General features: G+C 36.0%; 1 protein-coding gene across 1 annotated transcript in view; it reads left to right on the forward strand.

The window, feature by feature from the left end:
* Nucleotides 1-19938, forward strand: part of PNPLA8 (patatin like domain 8, phospholipase A2) — a 37490-nt gene extending 17552 nt beyond the window's left edge. The window contains exons 5-10 of the mRNA XM_080919160.1: nt 1674-1768; nt 3923-4094; nt 6184-6241; nt 10956-11150; nt 17733-17928; nt 18940-19938. Coding sequence (XP_080775286.1) covers nt 1674-1768; nt 3923-4094; nt 6184-6241; nt 10956-11150; nt 17733-17928; nt 18940-19214 — 991 coding nt within the window. The 3' untranslated portion in view covers nt 19215-19938. The remainder of the gene's footprint in view (nt 1-1673; nt 1769-3922; nt 4095-6183; nt 6242-10955; nt 11151-17732; nt 17929-18939) is intronic.
* Nucleotides 19939-20423: the final 485 nt, after the last annotated feature.

Genomic DNA, 20423 nt, shown 5'->3' on the forward strand with positions numbered 1-20423 from the left:
TGCTTCTATTTTAGAGGAGAAAAGAGAAGAGTAGAAAAGCAAAATGTGTGATTGAATCCTTGTGAATCCTGTCAAGGAAAGCAAAGCCAAGTGAAGGCAGCATAGAAAGTGATAGTGCGGCCATAAACTTTATGATGATCAACTGTATATAAAACTAATACTTACCATAGAAAGAATATTACAAGTCATCAACATTGCTGCTTAGAGTGAAAGCTACAGTATGGAAGAGACATTAGTTATTTACTGCCAGTAGGTGTGTGAACTGGAATAGTTCCTAAAAAAAAAAAAACTTAAACACTGGTCTGCCACATAACTCAGGTGCAGTACTTCAGGGCATACACTCAGAAGCCTTGGCATCCTATAAAAGAGAGACTTGCTTATCCATGTTCATTGCTATTGTATTCATAACAGCTAGGAAATGGAGCAGCCTAGATACCCCTGATTGATGACTAGACAGTTAAATATAACATACAAAAGGAATGCTGTGAAATTTGCTTATAAATGGATGAAATTGAAAAACTATTCTGATTGAGGAAACACAGACCCAGATAGACAAATATCACATGTTCTGTCATATGTGGAGTTTAGATTTATGTTGTTAACATGAAATGCTTATAGAAGCCAAGAAACTAGAAAGTGGACCCTGCACAGGGGGAAGGAAGACCTTAAGAGGGGATATTAGAGCACAGATGGGAAGCAAGGTGAGGTGATGTGGACCCAAAGGAGTCAGGATCCTGAACAGTGGGGTGCAAATGGGAGAACTGAAGATGAGAAATAAAGAAGACGAGCAATAGTGGGGACCAGAGGTCTTACATAAGTTAGTGGCTTATGCCAAGCAGCTATATTAAGAAGTATAGCATCCAGGGGAACGGACAAGGTCAGCTGAGAGGTCAGTCAGACAATATTGGCAAAGAGAACACAGGATACCCCAACACCATTGCCTAAGGACTGATTACCATGGCCCAGCTGGAAGAAACCAGTCCTCAAAACCAAAAACCTTGATTCCTTCAGGACGCCAACTTCAGCCGAAGAGTGGTCTGGCCATATCTGTTTCTGGAGAAGGACACAGAACTGAGCCTCTGAGAAAGTCTTGAGTTAGTCTGGCTCCCCATAGTGGGGGATGGGGGAGTAGGACAGAGGATAGGGTGGGGATAGGTATAATTAACACTCAGGGTGTTTGAATTGGAGTTACCATATAGTAAAGATCTAGAAATGAATCGAGTGTCAGTAATATTAACTCATTCACTCTTAATGTAGACATGATTCTAAGTTTATTGTTTCAAAAAATGCATAAAAATCTAAAGAAGGTAGCTTGAAAATCTGGCCAGGGAAAGATGGAATTATTGGTACCAACTATATTAATAAAGAAGAAAATAGTTTATAGTATCTCAGAACCACTGGTATTTAAGAGTATTTTACAGGATTGAGGTTATTAAAATATATCTAGTATTGTCATATCTTTCTACTACTTAGAAACAATACCACAAATGTATAATGCATTGTCATAGCACAGGCGTTGTGTTAGTATTTTGAAGAGATCCTAAAATTTGGTCAGATGATTTTTAATGGTACTAGTTTGAATTGTTTTTATGTCAGTATATATGCTCTAAAAGGTTTTAGAATTGTTTTATTCTTTACCTTGTAAGAGAAATTGTCAATTTTTTATTTAACAGAGGTGTGGTTGCTCTTCAGACTCTGCGAAAGTTGGTAGAACTGACTCAGAAGCCGATCCATCAGCTTTTTGATTACATCTGTGGTGTAAGCACAGGTAAGTATCCTCATGTGCATGGGTGTGTGCCACCAGATCACAGACCACAGCATGCACAGGCTTGAGATCATGGACCTTCTGTGAAGTGATGATAATTTCACAACTTTAGTGATGAGTAATCATTTGAATAGTGAACTTTTAAAATTGATTCCACTTTAAATATGTGCATTTTTAAGTTGAAGCATTTACAATGACTTATTTTTTGTTATATTTCCAACCAGTTGCATTGACAAGGAATGGTTACTAATTCCTGATTTTGGACATAGTCATTTGTAAGGGATGGTGGTAGAAGGATGAAGAGGTAGTAGCTGGTCAGATGGCACTTGAGCTAATAGGAGACTAAAGGCTTTGGTATTGTAAGGAATATCAAAGAGTAATTTTTGCTATCTTATTTGTATGGTGATTTGAAACTAGGACTTAAAGTTGCAAATGTGTCTTTGGTTTAAATAGTTACTTTAAAAAGTTGCTAGTTGGTATATGTGTGGGGAAGAAAAGCAGCGATCCCAAGTTCAGTTCAGTTCAGATTCACAAAATTGAAAAATGAGATCTACTTCCAGATAGGTGGAGCTGCAAAATTACTGTACGGAAAGAGGCAGCAAGCAGCTCGGCATGGTGGCACATGTGGTTAATCTCAGCAGTCCAGATGCTGAGGCAGGATGAAGTTGATTTGAGTTCTAGGCCTGCTTGGGCTCCATAGATTCCTTTTATATTAGAATTTATTGTGATTCTTAAAATAAGAAAAGGTGATTTGACTCTGAATACTTGCCAAAGAGACATTTTCTAAGGATAGTATTATTTATGGGCTTGTTTGTTTCGAAACATTATTCTACCCATTTCTGTTAAATTAGGAGCGGTCTTGGCAGTTGAAACATCTAATATTAGCTTGTTATATTAACTCAAGAATATTAACTCAATATTCTTGTTGAGTGACTACTTCAAGTAGAGCTCACAAGACAGTGATAATAATGATAATGTATAATATGTAGGTTTCTGTGTCTGTGACATTACTGTCCACATACTTCTTAACACATAAGTGCTTCACATTTTTTATTTTTCCATTTTGTTTATTCTTAAGTTGGTTTTTACTTATGATTTTAATGATGTCAACAGGCACATAGTTTAAGGATAATGTCCTTACTAACTTAATAAAATTAATTTTTTTTAAGATATCTGTTCATCTTTATAGAATTTTTTTTTTTTGAAAAGATACGCACTTTTGTAGCTCCTGGGAGGCAGAGACAGGAGGATCTTTGTGAGTTTGAGACCAGCTTGGTCTATATAGCAAACTGGAAGACAGCCAGGGATACATAAAGAGAACTGCTCCCCACCACCACCCGCCCCCAAAAAGGCTGCTAAATTTTTTTATTTAGCAAATTATTAGCTTATTAGGAATATTCTCCAAATTAAAAATATATAGTTTAATCCATAATATTGCATTTTAAGGTATCAGTTATTTAATCTTTTACTGGAATGAGGCCAGTTACAGTACAGTACCCTTTTGGGGGCTGGAGAAATGGCTCAAGGATTAAGAGAACACTGTCTGAATTTCTCCAGGACCATGTGTAACTACAGTTCAAGGAGATTTGGTGCTCTTTTCTGCACACTAGGTACATGTGTTGTGCAGACATAAATGTGTTCAAAACCATGTAAAGTGCATTATTGTTTTTTTCTTTCCAAGTTAAATGGTTAAGTAGGTCTTTGCCTGTCTTGTAGACTCCTCGTCCCCTAACATCCCATTTTCTTTAGTTAGGAGTTAAGCAAGTAGAACCACTAGGTGGCAGTGTGTCCCACCAATTACAACTGGTAGGTGAAATCAGCTATTTAAAAGGACATCCTAGAATATTTAATTTTTTTATCATATTGATTCTAGGACAAAACTGATGGAGAACTTGCTTAATGAGTTGTCAAATACACTGTATTCTTATAGTGAAACATGGTTTTACTTTCTATAACATCTTATATATAATTTAATTTAGTGTAAAATTTATACCCATTTCACAGATGGGAACACTTGGGACTCTGAGAATTGCTTTCTCCCACATACAGCTAGAAAGTACCAGAACTAGAATTTCAGCAGGTTGGTTGTCTCAGCCATGTGTAAATTGTAAGAGCAGTCATATCACTAATGATAAAGACTAAAAATGTTCTTTCTAGGGGCCATATTAGCATTCATGCTGGGATTGTTTCACATGCCACTGGATGAATGTGAGGAACTCTATCGAAAGTTGGGCTCAGATGTGTTCACACAGAATGTCATTGTTGGGACTGTCAAAATGAGTTGGAGCCATGCATTTTATGACAGTCACACGTGGGAAAAGATCCTTAAGTGAGTTTCAATCCATTTTAAAATATTTTGTTTATGTAGTTGTTTATACATATTAAAGCTTAAAAACTATAGAAAAGACAAAGAATAATAATATTTCCACTAATTAGAAATAACCACTATTACTTTTTTGATGAGTTATGTTCTTAGTGACAGATCTGGAGTTTGTGTGTGTAAGATTTGCATGTAGAAGTGATAATTACTTTTTTTTTGGATTGTGTAATAAGAGAGTATATATGTTCATATGTTTGTCTCCCTCTGTGTTTATATGTGTGGGGATCCATGCACATGTAAGTGGAAGTCAGAAATGGATGTTAGGTATCTTCCTCCCTCACTCCATTTTATTGTTTTCCTATTATTGTGTATGATATGTGGGCATATAGGGTTTAACTGCTGTGAAGAAACACTGTGAACAAGGTAATTTTTAAAAAATTGGATATTTTATGTATTTATATTTCAAATGTTATCCCCTTTCCTGTCCCTCTGTCTCCCATTCCCCTGCTTCTATTAAGATTCTCCCTGTCCCACCCACCTGTACCTGCTCCCAGTTCAACACCCTGGCATTCCCCTACACTGGGGAAATGAGCCTTCACAGGACCCAGGGCTCCTATTGATGCCAGACAATGTCATCCTCTGCTGCATATGTCGCTGGAGCCATGATACCCCCCATGTGTAGTAGGCTGATGCCAAGAAGTGCATATTTCTACCTAGGATATTTATGAACACATAAAGTTTATATTTTTCTTCCTTTTGTGATTAGGATTAGCTGTAGTAGAAAACTTTAAACTTCTGCTGAGATTTCAGAATGTATCAGTTTTGTTAATTTATAGTAAATGCTCATTTGTTCAAATGATGTCCGTTTAAAATAATAAAACATTAAAGAAAACACTGGAAATAGCTTATAATCCCACCAAGAACAAGGACATTTAACATTTCCCTTAGAACGTATAGGCAGATGTGTGGATTCCTCTCCTCCTCCAATGGAGATGACAGTGCACAGATCCCACACTTCCACTCAGCATGTGTCACAGCTGGTCTCTCATTAACATATGTATAAAGCATTTTAATGGTTGCTCATTATCCCATTTTACTAATATATTATTTTGGTTTAGCATATTTCCTGTTAGAAAAGGACACTTAAGATGTCTGTAGTTTACAAATGGACACGGACGTTTCCTATGTCAACTTAAGTCTGCTGATATCTTTAAAGGAAACTCTTAGACATAAACTCTGTCAGAAATGTTACATTATATTTTAAAAGTTGTGAGAATAAAAGAGCACATGAATTTGGGAGGGAAAAGTGGTGATAGGAAGAGGGAAGGACTTGGAGGGCAGGAAACCGAGGTAGATTTGGTCTAAACACATTAACACATGTATGAAATTCTCAAATAGTAAGTCTTGAGATATATGTGTGTATATAGCTGAATTGTTCTTAAAAATAGGATCCTGGTTTAATTATCTTCCAGCACAACTGTTTTGTTTCTGTTTTAAAAAACTAAATAATTTAATTTTTAAAATATATTAAAAATATGTAAAATATATGTTAATCTTTTACATATTTTTTATTACTTTTTGTGAATTTTATGGATATTATCTTTTGTTCATTTTCATTTCAGGGCAGTTTTCATCATACTGTGAATATATTAGCCATTTATTGAAAAGTTTGTTTAGTTGTTTTTTTGCATTTATTGTGTGTGTATAACTGTGTGTGGATATTTGTACCACATTGTTCTCTCTACCCTGTGGGTTCCTACAAATGAACTTATGAGACTTGACAGCAAGCATGCTTATACTGAGCCATCTAATGGGTCCAGAATACATTTTTAAAAACTTACTTTATTCCTATTTTCTATTTAATGTTTTTTTTAAAAGAAGGAATCTGTCCTAATTTGCTTTTGATATCATATCATATCATATCATCTATCATATCATATCATAGTTTGCTGTGATAAAGCAGCATGAATAAAGGTATCTTTGGAAAGTTGATTTGGCTTACACATTCTAGTCACAAAGCGACAGGCAAGTGTATAGTCCTTGATTGTTAAGAGATAAAGTAGTTTGGCTCTAACTTATGTGGTCTTGTTTACTAAAGGGATAGAATTGGATCTGCACTAATGATTGAAACAGCGAGAGACCCCGCATGTCCTAAGGTGAGTAGGTCTCCTAGCAGAGCATCACAGAGTCCAGAAAAAACATATATTGTGAGAAGCATTCTTGGGAACTTCTGGTAATAGATGTTATTGATTCTTTACCTATTAGGTCCTTTATTAAAATATAGGATGTAATTAGATGGTTTCTAAATGTAGTAAAAGTAACTAAAGTTTAAAAAATGAATTGGGACTGAAAATATAGAATATTGTATCATAATTATTTTAACAAAATCTAATGATTTAAGGAAAATTAAAGTATTTTCTGGGGCTGGAGAGATGGCTCAGTGGTTAAGAGCACTGACTACTACTCTTCCAGAGGTCCTGAGTTCAATTCTCAGCAACCACAAGGTGGCTCACAACCATCTCTGTAGTGGGACCAGATTTTCCTCTTCCACTGTGTCTGAAGACAGCTACATTGTACTTATATACATGAAATAAAGAAAATAAATCTTAAAAAAATAAAGTATTTTCTATCTTAGATATTTAAAGAGAAGTTTTATATGACATGTAAAACTAATAAGATTATATTAATGTACAAGTAGAATCCTAATTTTTAAAAATTGAGTCACTTAGGTGTGCCTTTATGTAGTTCATTCATTTGAAACCTCACAATCTGAAATTGTTTTAGCTTGCTTTTAACAATAGTTTGCTTAAGGATTATAATTGATGTGCCTAGAATTCCCACATGGTTTATATTTACTCTTCAATGGCAAGCTGTAAGGATGCAGAATCAAGATAGCACTCCCTCTGCTGGTCTTTATCACTTTTATACCTTCATTTTTGTGAATGCTATATGTCTTTGTGACAGCACTGAATTTGTGCGTAATAATGCTGCGGCTTTACTAGAAATGATGATGATTTGTAAGTATACTGTATTTGTTAATCTTTATTGGTTTTATTTCTGATAATATTGTATTAGTTATTATGTTAAAATAGTAAAGTAAGTTAGACACTTACATGGGACCACTTGGCTGTGAATTATCTACATCATGTGATTATTAAGTAAATCATTTCACAAATGAAGCAGTTCTGAAATGGATGCTGTGGAACATACTGGCAGTTCTCTGAAAGCATACATTTCAAGGGATGTAAGGAAGGCTACTTTGTGAGATCTCATTGTGAAGGCTAGTAAGTAGGAGCATTCCTGGCAAAAGGACAAAGAGAGTGGTCTATGCAGGGCTCAAAGAGAATTCCAGGAACTGTAAGCTTTCCCGAAGACTACGGCCCAAGGATCTGAGGTCAGCATGTGGGATGAGACTTGGAACAGTAGGCAAATTAGATCACACACTGCTCTTGATGGTCGTGACAAAGAGATGACTTCATTCCTTGGGAGAGGACCCTAGGATGTGCCCTACCTACCCATCTTGTTTCTAGACCTCTGTTTCTGTTTGAATACTTGCTTCTAAACTATGGGACGTTGTTAACATTGGGCGAAAGAATAGATGTGCATGGGAAAACTTGAGCCATTTGCAAAGAATTTTTGCTGTTGTTGTTGTAATAGAGTAGGCAGCTACCCATAGGATGTTTAATCCTCTTTTCTCTGTATCTCAGCTATGAAAAGATCCTCTGAATTTTAGTGGATGACCAGCTGGTATTCATAGATGACAAGAGTCATGGATTCCAGAAATCTAGGATAGGACCTTTGTTTACTAAATGACAAAGCAAACAGGGCCCCCATCGGGTTCGGTACAGGACAGGAAAACTTCGGTCTATCATTTGAAAGCTTTTGGAATTTGTGCAGGACTATGTTGTGACTTTACTAAAATCATGATGTTTTCCTTGTTCTTTTACTAAAAATAGATTATTTTCTCATATAATATATCTTGACTATAACTTTCTTTCCCTCTGTTCCCTCCCTCTTTCCCATCTCCCCTTCCTCCAGATCCACTTCCTTTCTGTCTTTCAGTAGAAAAGAACGGGCTACTAAAAGAAAACAGCTAGGCATGACAATATAAAATATAGTAAGACAGAGCAAAGTCCATCATGTTGAGGGCAAACAAGGCATCCCAGCAGAAGGACACGTGCCTCAAGAGTAGGCATAGGAATTTGAGACCCACTCGTTCAGGAACTTAAAGGAGTCCCATGAAAATATTAAACAGAAAGCTATAATGTGTATGCAGAGGACCTAGTACAGACCTGTGCTTGTTGCTTCAGCCTGAGTTTATATGAGCCTTGCTCAGTTGATTCAAAAGTCTTGTTCTCCTAGTATGCGCCATCTATCTGGATCTTGTACTTTTCTACCCCAGTTTGCTGCTCTAGTTGGTGGTAATAGTTGGAAAAATGGAGCCAGTAAATGAGATAAAGTCTCACACAAGAGCCAAATTTATTCACAGCATCAGACAGTTTATACCCTGAGGGTTAAGGAAAGTCACCTGAGTGCAGTTTTCATGAGTTCAAGCTGCATATAATCCTAAGAACTAGCTGCATGTGAAAGCATGTTTTCCCATACAGTCATAAAAATAAATAATGAATATTCAGTTGTAATGAGTAATCTGAAGTAAACTATCATATCCACTTGACCCAGGAGGAGCACGTTCCAAGAACAGAGATTACAAGACTTTTGTTTACTTGGAATTTTCTTACAAGGTCTCAGATCCTCCCACACATTTGTGGACTATGTTCCATTGTGTCTCCTCTTCTGAGGGGTTCCCTAAGCTCTAAGGGGAGGGATTTGGTGGAGACATCCCACTTAGAGCTCTGTGTTCCAAGTACTCTCACTCTATATAATGACTGGCTGTGGGGCCTCCTGTCTCCTGCAGGAGGAAGCCTCTCTGCTGAAGACTGAATAAGGCATTGATTATAAGTATAGCAGAATATCATTAGGATTATTTTATTGATACCCTTTTCTTCTTTACCAGAAGTGTTTTGTTTACCCTAGGTTTTTGAGCTATCTAATCTCAGGTTCTTGGTCAGCCAAGCAGTATAGGTTGCTTGTGGAGTAGGCCTTAAGTCAAATCAGACCTTGGTCAGCTGCTCCCACAAGTTCTGTGCCACCATTACCATAGCGTATCTTGCAGGCAAAACAGATTGTAGGTCAGAAGTTTTGTAGCTAGGTTTGTGTTTATATTTCTTTTGTAAGCCAGTAGAATAACTTCCTGTACCAAAGTCACTAGAATGTAGGGCTGAAAGTTCGGTATAGGCATCAGCTCGATTGCTCCATGGTCAGTGAGTTGTGTGGGTGTTGTTCTCAGCAGTGTCAGTGGCTGTCAGTTTGTGGAAAGCAATCCATTATCTTAGCAACAGCCTGGGTTTGTTTGGGGATTGATTTCAATGGGACCCGCTTGGTCAACAGCTCAATGGAATGCAACCCAGTCCTGGTACTGGAAGTCTTGGTGACAAGAGATGGCCATTTGGGACTGTGTGTCCTCCATTATTAGGAGATTGCATTAGGATTGCTTCACATGTTTTAGGAAGTTTCCACTGCACTGTGTTTCCATATCATTCCTCAAGTGCCTCTCCATTCCATTTCCTGGAATTCCCTTCCTCAACCCTGTCTCCCCATCCCTGCCCTACTCGATCCTCTCATTTCCTCTCCCAGCCCTTCCCCCAGCCCTTCCCCCAGTGCACCTGTAAAATCTGTTCTAATTCCTCCTGCTAGGGAGACCCATCTGTTCCCTCTTAGTCCTTTTCCCTATACCTAACCTCTAGGGTTTATGGAATATAGGCTGGTTTGTCATTTACTTAATGACTAATATGCACATAAAGTGAAAACATACCATATATATCTTTCAGCATCTGGGTTACCTCATTCAGGATGTTTTCTTCTAGGTCCATTCATTTGCCTGCAAATCTCATTCTTTTGAACAGTTGAGTAACATTCCATTGTGTAAATGGACCTCATTTTTTTTTTTTTAATCTATTCTTCTATTGAGGGACATTAGGTGGTTTCCAGTTTCTGGCTGTTATAATAGAGCAGCAGTGAACATGGTTGATCTTTGTGGTAGGCTGAAGCATCCTTTGGGTATGCCCGAAAGTGGTGTAGCTGAGTCTTGAGATAGACTGAGCATTAGTTTTCTGAGGAATCACTGTATTGATTTCCATAGTGGCTGCACTAGTCTGCCCTCCCTCCCTCCAGCAGTGGAGTGTTCTCCTTTTCCACACTTTCTGCAAGCATGAGTGTTACTTGTGTTGTCGACCTTAGCCATTCTGGTAAGTGTAAGATGGACTCTCAGAATAAAATATTTTCAAACATGAAAATTTTTTGTAAATTATATCCAAAATACTGCATGTGTTGAACTTGAAGAATAAATTGTTGACACTGTTACATCAGTTATTACCTTAAAATGTATGTCTTTCTGAATCTTCTTCAATAAAATCGTGTATTCAAACGCATCTTCTATTATTGTTCTCATCTAATATATCTCCAACTTGTGTCAGAGCTTATACTTCTTTAAATCTTCCTTGTCCTATAACACACATGCAGTTTTCTTTTAGGCTTTTCGTTAGTACCTTGTTCTTGTTGGTCTCACAGACATACTGTATGTCTACAGTGTCCAGCTGCCCACGGCAGTTCACACCTGGAATTGTAGCACTTAGCTGTGGGCACAAGAACTGCACAAGTTTCAGGCCAGTGTAGGTTAGTTTTAGACCAAGAAGGACTACAGAATGCAGCTCCTTGCATTTAAAAAATTAATAATAATAAAGTGTTCATTTTTTAAAGACTCTAGATGTTGTGGTTAATAATCATATTTTTGTTTACTTTTTAACTCTCTAGGTAGCTGCTGTAAGTACCATAGTAAACAGAGGACAAACGCCAAAAGCTTTTGTGTTCAGAAACTATGGACATTTTCCTGGCACCAACTCTCACTATTTAGGAGGCTGTCAGTATAAAATGTGGCAGGCCATTAGAGCCTCATCAGCTGCTCCAGGCTACTTTGCAGAATATGCGCTGGGGAATGATCTTCATCAAGTAAGTTGACCTGTGTGGCAATCTTTAAACCTTAATGTTTGAGTCAGCATTAAAGCAAAGAGTTAGAATTAAAGTCAGAATTTAACTGTTACTAAACTAAACAATCAACAGGAAATTTCCTATGTTCACATAAGTTAAAAATTCCATAATTCAAGAAACTTTTATTATTTATTTGCTATTTTTTAATTAATAAGCCTTCTGTTATGAGAGCATGGCTTAGGGAACCTTTTGCTATTTTCTGTTATGTGGCTGGTCAATGCAGTAAGCATTGAGGGAAATGGGGTAGTGTACCTGAACCTTATGCCAGCATGATGGAAACTGATAGTTTCTGGAGGTGTAGGTCATCTGTGTGACATTTTGGAGGGAAAGCTGGAGGCAAGGACGCCATCTAATAGCAAACCCTGAGCTATTGTGTGCTAGATAAACTTCAAGTGGATTGGCTTATTTATTAGTTGTTGCTACTTAGGAGACAGACCGTCCCCACTTTACAAATGAGAAGTCAGAGTCTTCAGAACTGTTAAGGATAGACCAGAGAGAAAGCCAGCTACAGATGCAGCGCTAGCCATTCCCATTCAAGTATATGAATTAACTGGAAAGTTTAACATTGTTAATTCTTTTTTGTATATAGATTCATTTACTTAATCTTTTTCTCTTTCTTTTTCTCTTTTTATAGTGTGAAATATAGAGTTTTTCACACTATAAAAATCTGAGTTTATAACTTAAATAGTAAAAGTAAGGCATGTTGAAGCTTTTGAGCTAATACTTTCAAATATGTATTTTTATAAATGCTGAATTTTCATACGACTTCCCACTTAAAATCAGTTTTAGTTGAAGGAATCATAAATTCTTTCTTTTCTAATCATTGAAGTATTTGTGTACCCTTTATAACCCATTAGGTGGGGGAAAAGGTCTAAATTATTGCCGGGAACCTTAAATAACATTCAAACCCTGTCTTAGTGTTTGTGTTTACTGCTGTGAACAGACACCATGACTCTTATAAGGGCAAGATTTAATTGGGGCTGGTTTACAGGTTCAGAAGTTTCGTCCCTTATCATCAAGTTGAAAACATGGCAGCATCCAGGCAGTCGTAGTACAGAAGGAGCTGAGAGTTCTACATCTTAATCTGAAGGTTGCTAGCAGAATACTGACTTCCAGGCAGCTAGAATGAGTCTTATAACCCATACCCACAGTGATACACCTACTCCAACAGGACCACACATTTTAATCCAGCTACTCCCTGGGCGAGCAAATACAAGCCATCACAAAGCCCATGCGCAGATCTTCTGTGTGAGCTGTATGCCGGCTATATAAACTTGAAAACTTCCTCACAGGGAATTTTAGTTTACATGTGTGAGCTAGAAAATTTAAACTTTTTCTCAGTTTTGCTTTACATTTTGACAAAATAGTATTCTAAAATGTTGGCTAATTTTCCTACTTTTAGTTTTCAAAAGTAATATAGTCTTTGTAGTTAGATTAAAGCATAGGGTTTTTTTTCTGATATTGATTGAAAATTTATTAACTAGATATTTGTATTATTATGTATGTTTCTGTTCTTATCAATAACTTCATCCTTTCTTATGTTGTTATGACTGTGTCCAGAGGGAAAAATTATTTAATATTTAAAGATACCATGTTTATAAATTGTATCTTTTAATATAATCATGCTACAGACCTCCAGTAAAAAGTCAAATACACACAGAACTTTTCTTTCTTCCTCACCACCTCGGTATCAGTAAGTAGAAAGAGCTTAGAACTCACTGATTATTTCAGGTTGGCCTTGATCTCACAATCCTCCTACCTCAGCTTTTATTTTTGTCTAAAGCAAAGCAGGTCTGAAGTGCTTTGTTGTTTTTATTTTATTTTATTTTATTTTATATAGATTAGGAGTATTTCTTTTCATTTTTGACCATTCTTATACTGATGACTGTAAACTCTCTCTTTTGAGCTGAATAATTTATATAAAGGATACAGCTACATGGAATAACATGTAATGTGATGTAACCAGTGGACTCCAGGAACACATTCATCTTAAAAAGAATATTCAAGTGGGATCTATCATTTTAGACCCTACTTAAGTACTTCTTTGTTTTATAATGCCTTTTTGTAAATCTTGAGGAAAAAATAAGATAGTTTTCCCCTCAAAAATAATATTTTATTCTAAAATATGAATAATCTTGATGGCCTAAACAAAACTTGGGAGAAAGCAAAGCTAGTCTTTGTCTTTTACTTACAGCTTAGGAAGCCAAAGATAACATTAAAATATTAGCACTTTCATAACCTTATACTAAATTCTTTAAATTTATATTCTTTTTAATCTCATTTCTGAAAATACATTTTAACTGTCATGTCTACAGGTATCTCATTTTATTTCATATTCTTATGGAGCAGGATTTAGGGAGAAAAAAAATCTTAATTGAGAAAAGGCCTCCCTAGGACTGGACTTAAGGAAGCCTGTAATGCATAAAGCTTCAAAGGGTAAGGGAGTTTGCCCTTTCCTCCCCATGTTACTACTGTTGGTTATGGTCTGTACCAAAGCAGTGGAAACCCTAAGACAGAACTAAAGCATGGGTCCTTTCTCAGTAGCTCATGTCACTTCTCCTTTGTCAGAAACTAGCACAGTGTTTCTCTTGAACTAGTACTTTTCACACAGAATTATCCTGTCTCATTTTTTTCATCTCTATTTCCAAAATTACTTTGTTAACATTCCATCTTTGCTAAGAAGAATCCGATACGTCATTGTATTAGTAAGGGTTCTCTAGAATTAACAGAACTTACAGAATTAATTTCTTTTTTTCATGGATCCCTCTAGAAGGCATAGTTGAATGTGGCCAAATAACTCAGACTACAGCATAAATTTTATAGACTGATAAAGTCACTAATAAGATAGTTAAATAATGCAGATGTTCTTTACAAGGAAATTTTCATCTAATTGTCTGTAGAATGAATAGTCAATTAGATAAAAGAAAATGGGGAATGCTTACATAGTTTGGAAAAAAATGTTTTTGGAAACATTACAAATAAAAGTTTCAAGACAATGTAAAGGTAGCTAATGCCATTGAATTATACCCTTCAAATGAGTTATACCATTTAAATCTGGCCTATATTTAATTTATTATAAAATAACCTCAAATTAGAAAAACAAACTCAAGAAAGGGTTTAACCAGGGAGAGAGCTCAGTGCTTAAGAGTAAGTACTGCTCTTCCAGAGGACTTGAATTTGGTTGCCAGAACCCACATCAGAAAGTTTACAGCCACCTGTAACTCCAATTCCAGGGAAGTCTGATGCCTCTGGCCTCCATGGACAGCTTAGTGCACATAGACACATAACTAAAAACAGTAAAATTAAGGCATTAAAAAGAAACTAAAGAAAAACCAGCTATTCCAGCTCAGAAGGTAAGGTGGAAGGATCAAGAGTACAGGGAGAGCCTTTTTTTCTGCATACTGAGATCCAGTCTTAAAACTAACTAGCTAGCTAGCTAAATAAAGAAATAAATAAACAAATAAATTTCTTTGGACTAAGAAAAGTAGAAAGCTTAGATGTGAGATATTGATGTTCATTCATTAGAAGAACACCACATTTGTGATATCAGAGGGAAAATAGCATTTTCAGAAGGTGAGGTTATACTGTGAATTTAAACCATGTATATTTTTTGGAGCATGTGGGAACAGCTTAAGGTGTGTAGAGGAAGAGAAGAGGACTGCTGTTACTGTCAGGAAAGAACAGAGAGCTCTGCCTGTGGGGCAAGCATGGCGCTCAGAGATGATAGCGGCAGGCAGGCAGAGAACAAAAGGCTTCTGAGAAACACCAGATTCAGACTCAGTTTATTCCCTATAAGCTTTTTAATCTACACAGATTGTATACAGATAGTTATTTAGGCTTTTCATGAATGAACTGAAATAATATACTTGGTAATAGACAGCAAATCACCCCACCCCCCACATACACTTTCTCTCTTGCAGTATTCAAACACTAAACCTCAACCATGTTGTGCTAAGTGCTCTCACATCTTTAACTTGTACTTTGACTTTAATTAGTATTTTACTGTTTATTTATTCTTTGCCATGCTACTTTGACTTTAGTGATAAGCATTAAACTAAACCACCAAGAAACACACTAAAAATTCAGTCTGCTAACTCTATAAACAAAGTAACCATCATCCCCAGAGTGAGTACCAGCTACACTATTCTTGTGCTGTACTTAGCATCTTGGAAAGAGACATGGTATGAAATGTTGACATCTGTTGATAAGAAATATTTCCTATTGTTATTTATTTTTTTAAATAGAGGGTCTTGCTATGTTGCCCTGGCTGGCCCTATATTACCTGTAATGTTGAGTTTGCATTACAGCAATCCTTCTTTCTCAGCTTCCAGTGTGCTGGGCTAACAGATGTATACCACCATGCTCAACAAACGATATATTTTGAAAGAATATCCTCTCATGAAAGTCACAGCATAGAAACATATGGCACAGTCATTCAAAGGCATGTGTAAAAATGGTGGTGGTCAGCAATTCAGGGATAGAAATTAGAGCATAAAGTGGCAGCTAACAGCCCATACTGAAAGGTAGAATGTAATAAGCAATGAAAAGATGTAACCAAACTGCTTTCTCAGAATCTGATGGACTCATGTTTCCCTGGCATCTCAGAAGTATAAAACTTTGTATTAGTGATCACTGGCATTTTGTATCTCTGCTTTTTAGTTCGAGTGCATTTTAGACTGTTATTTGAGGAAGTTAGATCAGTGTAGTGGGGGAGTGGGAGAGTTGGGTGTAAAATAGAAAAAAAAGTCCAGAAATAGACCTATATACATATGACCTTTATCTCTGCTAAAGATACAAAGAAGTTCAACAGATAGTTCAATGGATAGCTTGTTATATTCATGTGTGTAGTGCATGTGATCAGTCTGTGAATACTTAGGTTACCTAGAGTGTCTTTGCTCTCCTGCTTGTTTGGTGAGACAAACAAATTCGTGATTCTCTCATGGAATCCCAAGCTTACCAATTGACTAGACTGGCTGGTCAGAAGGCTCCAGTGATCTGCCTTTCTCTACCCTCCTGTGTTGAGGTTACAAATACAATGTGTGCCACCACAAGTAGGTGCTTGGTATCTGAACTCAGGTTCTGTTACTTGAGTAGCAGGCACTTTATCCACTAAAGCCTCTACACAGCCCCAAGAATACTCTTCTCCACAACCTGCTTTGAAATATATCACCACTGTTGCCTGCACCTCTTTCTGTCTCTCCTACACATTCTCCAAAACTTACAACCTATACCAAGAACACTGAGTGGATTGTAATTGTGAACTAAACCTCACAGATTATACCAACAATATTCAGTAGATTGTAGTTTTAAGTGTAAAACATTTAGAAGAGCAGTGTTGTGATCTAGGGTTAAGTAGATTTTTAACAGTTTTTTTTTTCTTAAGTTACTGTCCATTCACAAAAGTCCCTGGTATAGCAGACTTTATCAAAATTAGAAACTGTTGCTTTATAGAGGTACTCTCAGAAACTTAAAGGCTATTTATGATGCACAGGAACAAATCAAATACCTGCAAAGGGAATATATTTAGGAAGTCTAAGTAGCTACTTAAAATAGCTTCAATCAGATGTAGTACCCTAGATTTTTATGCTCAGTATACAATATAATAATGAAATAGGTTTAGATATTATTGTATGATTCATTTTATTAATGTTTAGCCATAAATTTAAATCCTTTTTTATTTTTATAGTACTCAACCCTGATTGAGATTCTAAGTTTTTTACAACATACTCTATTAGCATTTTTTCCATTTTTGAATCCTTTAAAGTCATGTTGCTACTGATAAACATTTAGAATAGAGGTTCTCAACCTTCTTAATGCTTCAACCCTTTAATACAGTTTCTCATGTTGTGATGACCCCAACCATAAACTTATTTTTTTGCTACTTTATAACTGTAATTTTACTACTGTTATGAATTATAAATATCTGTTTTCCAGTGGTTTTACGTGACCTCTGTCATTAGAACCTCCCAAAAATGGTCATGAGCCACATGTTGAGAACCACTGACTAAGAAGTTTAAACTTTCTCCTACTTTCTTCAGGTTACAGCTGTACTGTGGACATGATATCTTAAAGTTATTTTGTTTAAATCTCAGTTAATTTGATTACATTGAATGTTTGAAAGATTGTTTTGTTCTTATTAATTATCCTAGTGTCTTTAAAAGTTGTTTGGTTCAGGGACCAGCAAGATGGCTCAGTGGTTAGAGGTACTTACTATGAAGTCCAGTGATCTGAGTTCAGTCTCCAGGATCCACAGCGTAGTTTTCCTCTTACCTTCATGTGGATGCATACACAATTAATAAATAAATATACATGAAAATGTGTTAGGATTTTCAGTTTATTTCAGTGTTATTAAGCAGCATACACAAAGCAATCCAAAAAGTTGTTTAAAATACGAAAGTAAAACTTATCCTTCTATAGAGTGGGATTTGGAGTTGTAGCATATGAATAAACTCATTTGAAAGGATCCTCTTGTCCTAAGTTAATCACTACACTGATAGCTTTTTCCTGTAGGAAGTACTGAACTCTTATGGCTTTGTTTTGCAGGATGGAGGTTTGCTTCTGAATAACCCTTCGGCCTTGGCCCTGCATGAATGTAAATGTATCTGGCCAGATACCCCACTAGAGTGTATAGTGTCCTTGGGCACAGGACGGTATGAGAGTGATGTGAGGAATACCTCAACATACACCAGCCTGAAGACCAAGCTCTCCAATGTTATCAGCAGTGCTACGGATACAGAGGGTTAGTTTTTCTCTGCTACCTTCGGACTCTTCAACTTACAGTCTTTTGATTTCAGTAAAATGTGATCTCAATTGTGAAAGAGTGGTTTAGGCTGTATTGTGAGCTTAGAAAGCACACCGCAGCTTCTTTGTCTCTTATCTTTTAATAAGAGTCAACATTATACCATGAGTTTATAGTTTTAATTTGTATTTGTGATGAATGAGTACAGTTTTCTTGTGGTAGGCCATCTGCCATAGATAGTCTTTAGTGAACCAGTGTCATACTGCATAAGTCTGTACCTCATACAGTGGCAGGCTCTTTGGGAACTTTTAGATGTGAAATGTTACCTTACTATACTTACACTGTAGTTAATGAAACAGATATAGAGGCTTGTGACAGTTAACTTTGAAAACATAAGAATTACATTGAAACATATAATGATTTATAATACATTGTTATTGAGATATAACAGCAAGTTTATGTGGCCTCTCTAAACAATTCTAATTAAGTGGTGAATTTATATATGACTAAAAGTAGGACAAGAAAACTAACATGATAAAGGATGTTTGTCTGACTCCTTTATGAAGGACAAGATTAGGGATGGTTCACTGCAGAGACTCAGGCCTTTGAAGGTCATGGGAGTGTGTATGACTTATAGTAGGAAAACAAATGCTTATCCATTACCAAATTTTGTCAAATTATACAATTAAACATGATGAATCTTAATATACTTAAGTATATAGTACAGCAAAGATGATCCCCAAAAATGAAAAGCAAAAGAAAGGAATGCATTTCATCAAGGAGAGTAGTCAAGCAAGATCCCTAATTGAGCAAAATATATGAAAAATTTGGAAAGCTAAATGTAATTTATAGATTTGTTTGTGATATAGGTTGAACCTATTGTAAAATAAACATATTTGTAATGTGCCTAAAATGAAGATAATTTTAAATGAGAATAATTAATGAATTATTTCAAAATAACTTACCTCACACCTTTTCTTACCAACCCTTTCTTCATTTTTGTTTTAACAGAAGTCCATATAATGCTTGATGGTCTGTTACCTCCTGACACGTATTTTAGATTCAATCCTGTGATATGTGAAAACATACCCCTAGATGAAAGCCGAGATGAAAAACTGGATCAGCTTCAGCTGGAAGGGATGAAGTATATAGAAAGAAATGATCAAAAGATGAAAAAAGTTGCAAAAATATTAAGTCAAGAAAAAACAACTCTTCAGAAGATTAATGATTGGATAAAATTAAAAAGTGACATGTATGAAGGCCTTCCCTTTTTTTCAAAATTGTGAGTAGGGTATACATGTGTTCTCATAAATGAAGGCCATCAAGAGCTCCACCAGTTTAGAGAGGAACAGTGTGATTCAACATGAATTTGTGTAGGACACTTAGTGAATTCTGGGAATCCCTGAATCAAATAATGCTTTGAAGAGCTTGAACCTCACAGAGATGATTGGCATAGAAGTTACATGGGAATTAGGTATTTAAGATGTTCATAACTTTTAGGCATTTTATTACTGTGCTAGTTGGTTTTAGTATCTATTGGTCTTCAATTGTTTGCTGTTTGTGTACTGTTTCAAAATGTATTAATATATGTGCCAAACAAGAAATGGGGAATGTTATACTTTATGCTCTATTTTTAGTCATTTCAATTATGAGGAATTTTTGTGACTTGATTTTCTTTCATGTCAAAACAGTGATTTCTCTTTACATTTACACTACTTAGCCTTTCACTAGGTGCACCCACAATCCACGTGTTACCTTTCACTGTAATAATCATCGAAACAGATGTAGGAAATGGGATTTTCTTTATTAAAGTACATTTATGTTTGAAATATGAAAAAACTGGATACAAAAAGATTGCTGAATTTTCAGGAATCTTTTTCTTGAAGTTTCAAGATAATGTTCACTTTTATAGACTGAATGCCATCTTATCATTTACCTTTACAGAATTAATTATTAAATTTTACTGAGAAGATATTCTTATCATAAAACAAAAATAAATTATTGAAGTGACCAATTGTTCAATGCTAATGCCATTTTAAAGTATTTTTATTGCTCATTATGATTGCCCAGTTTCTTGTAGCATTCATGAAGAAATGTTAGTTTAATTAGATTTACAGAAGCTAAACATGGCGCCGTAGGCCAAATATATTAATCTTCACTGTATTATTTCCCTTGTAAGTCTTTATATTGAATTGAAATTTTATATGAAAAATGAAACCAAGGTGTGTATCCTTTGCTTAGTGCACACACAAACTCACAGTCTGCCTGCATTGTCATGGTGTTTGCAGTGCTGGGTCACTGAAGCACTTAGGTGGGTGAGAGCCGAGGAGTGGTTGAGAGTGTGGGTGTTAGTGTAGTCAGCCTCTGTGCATGATCTGGAGTGGTTGAGAGTGTGGGTGTTAGTGTAGTCAGCCTCTGTGCATGATCTTGAAGACAGTGGACAGCGCGTGCAAGGTTTTTAAAAGGTGGAAAGCTAATTGTCAAATTTTATGTCT

Source organism: Micromys minutus (assembly GCF_963924665.1).
Source record: "Micromys minutus genome assembly, chromosome: 1".
NCBI lineage: Eukaryota > Metazoa > Chordata > Mammalia > Rodentia > Muridae > Micromys > Micromys minutus.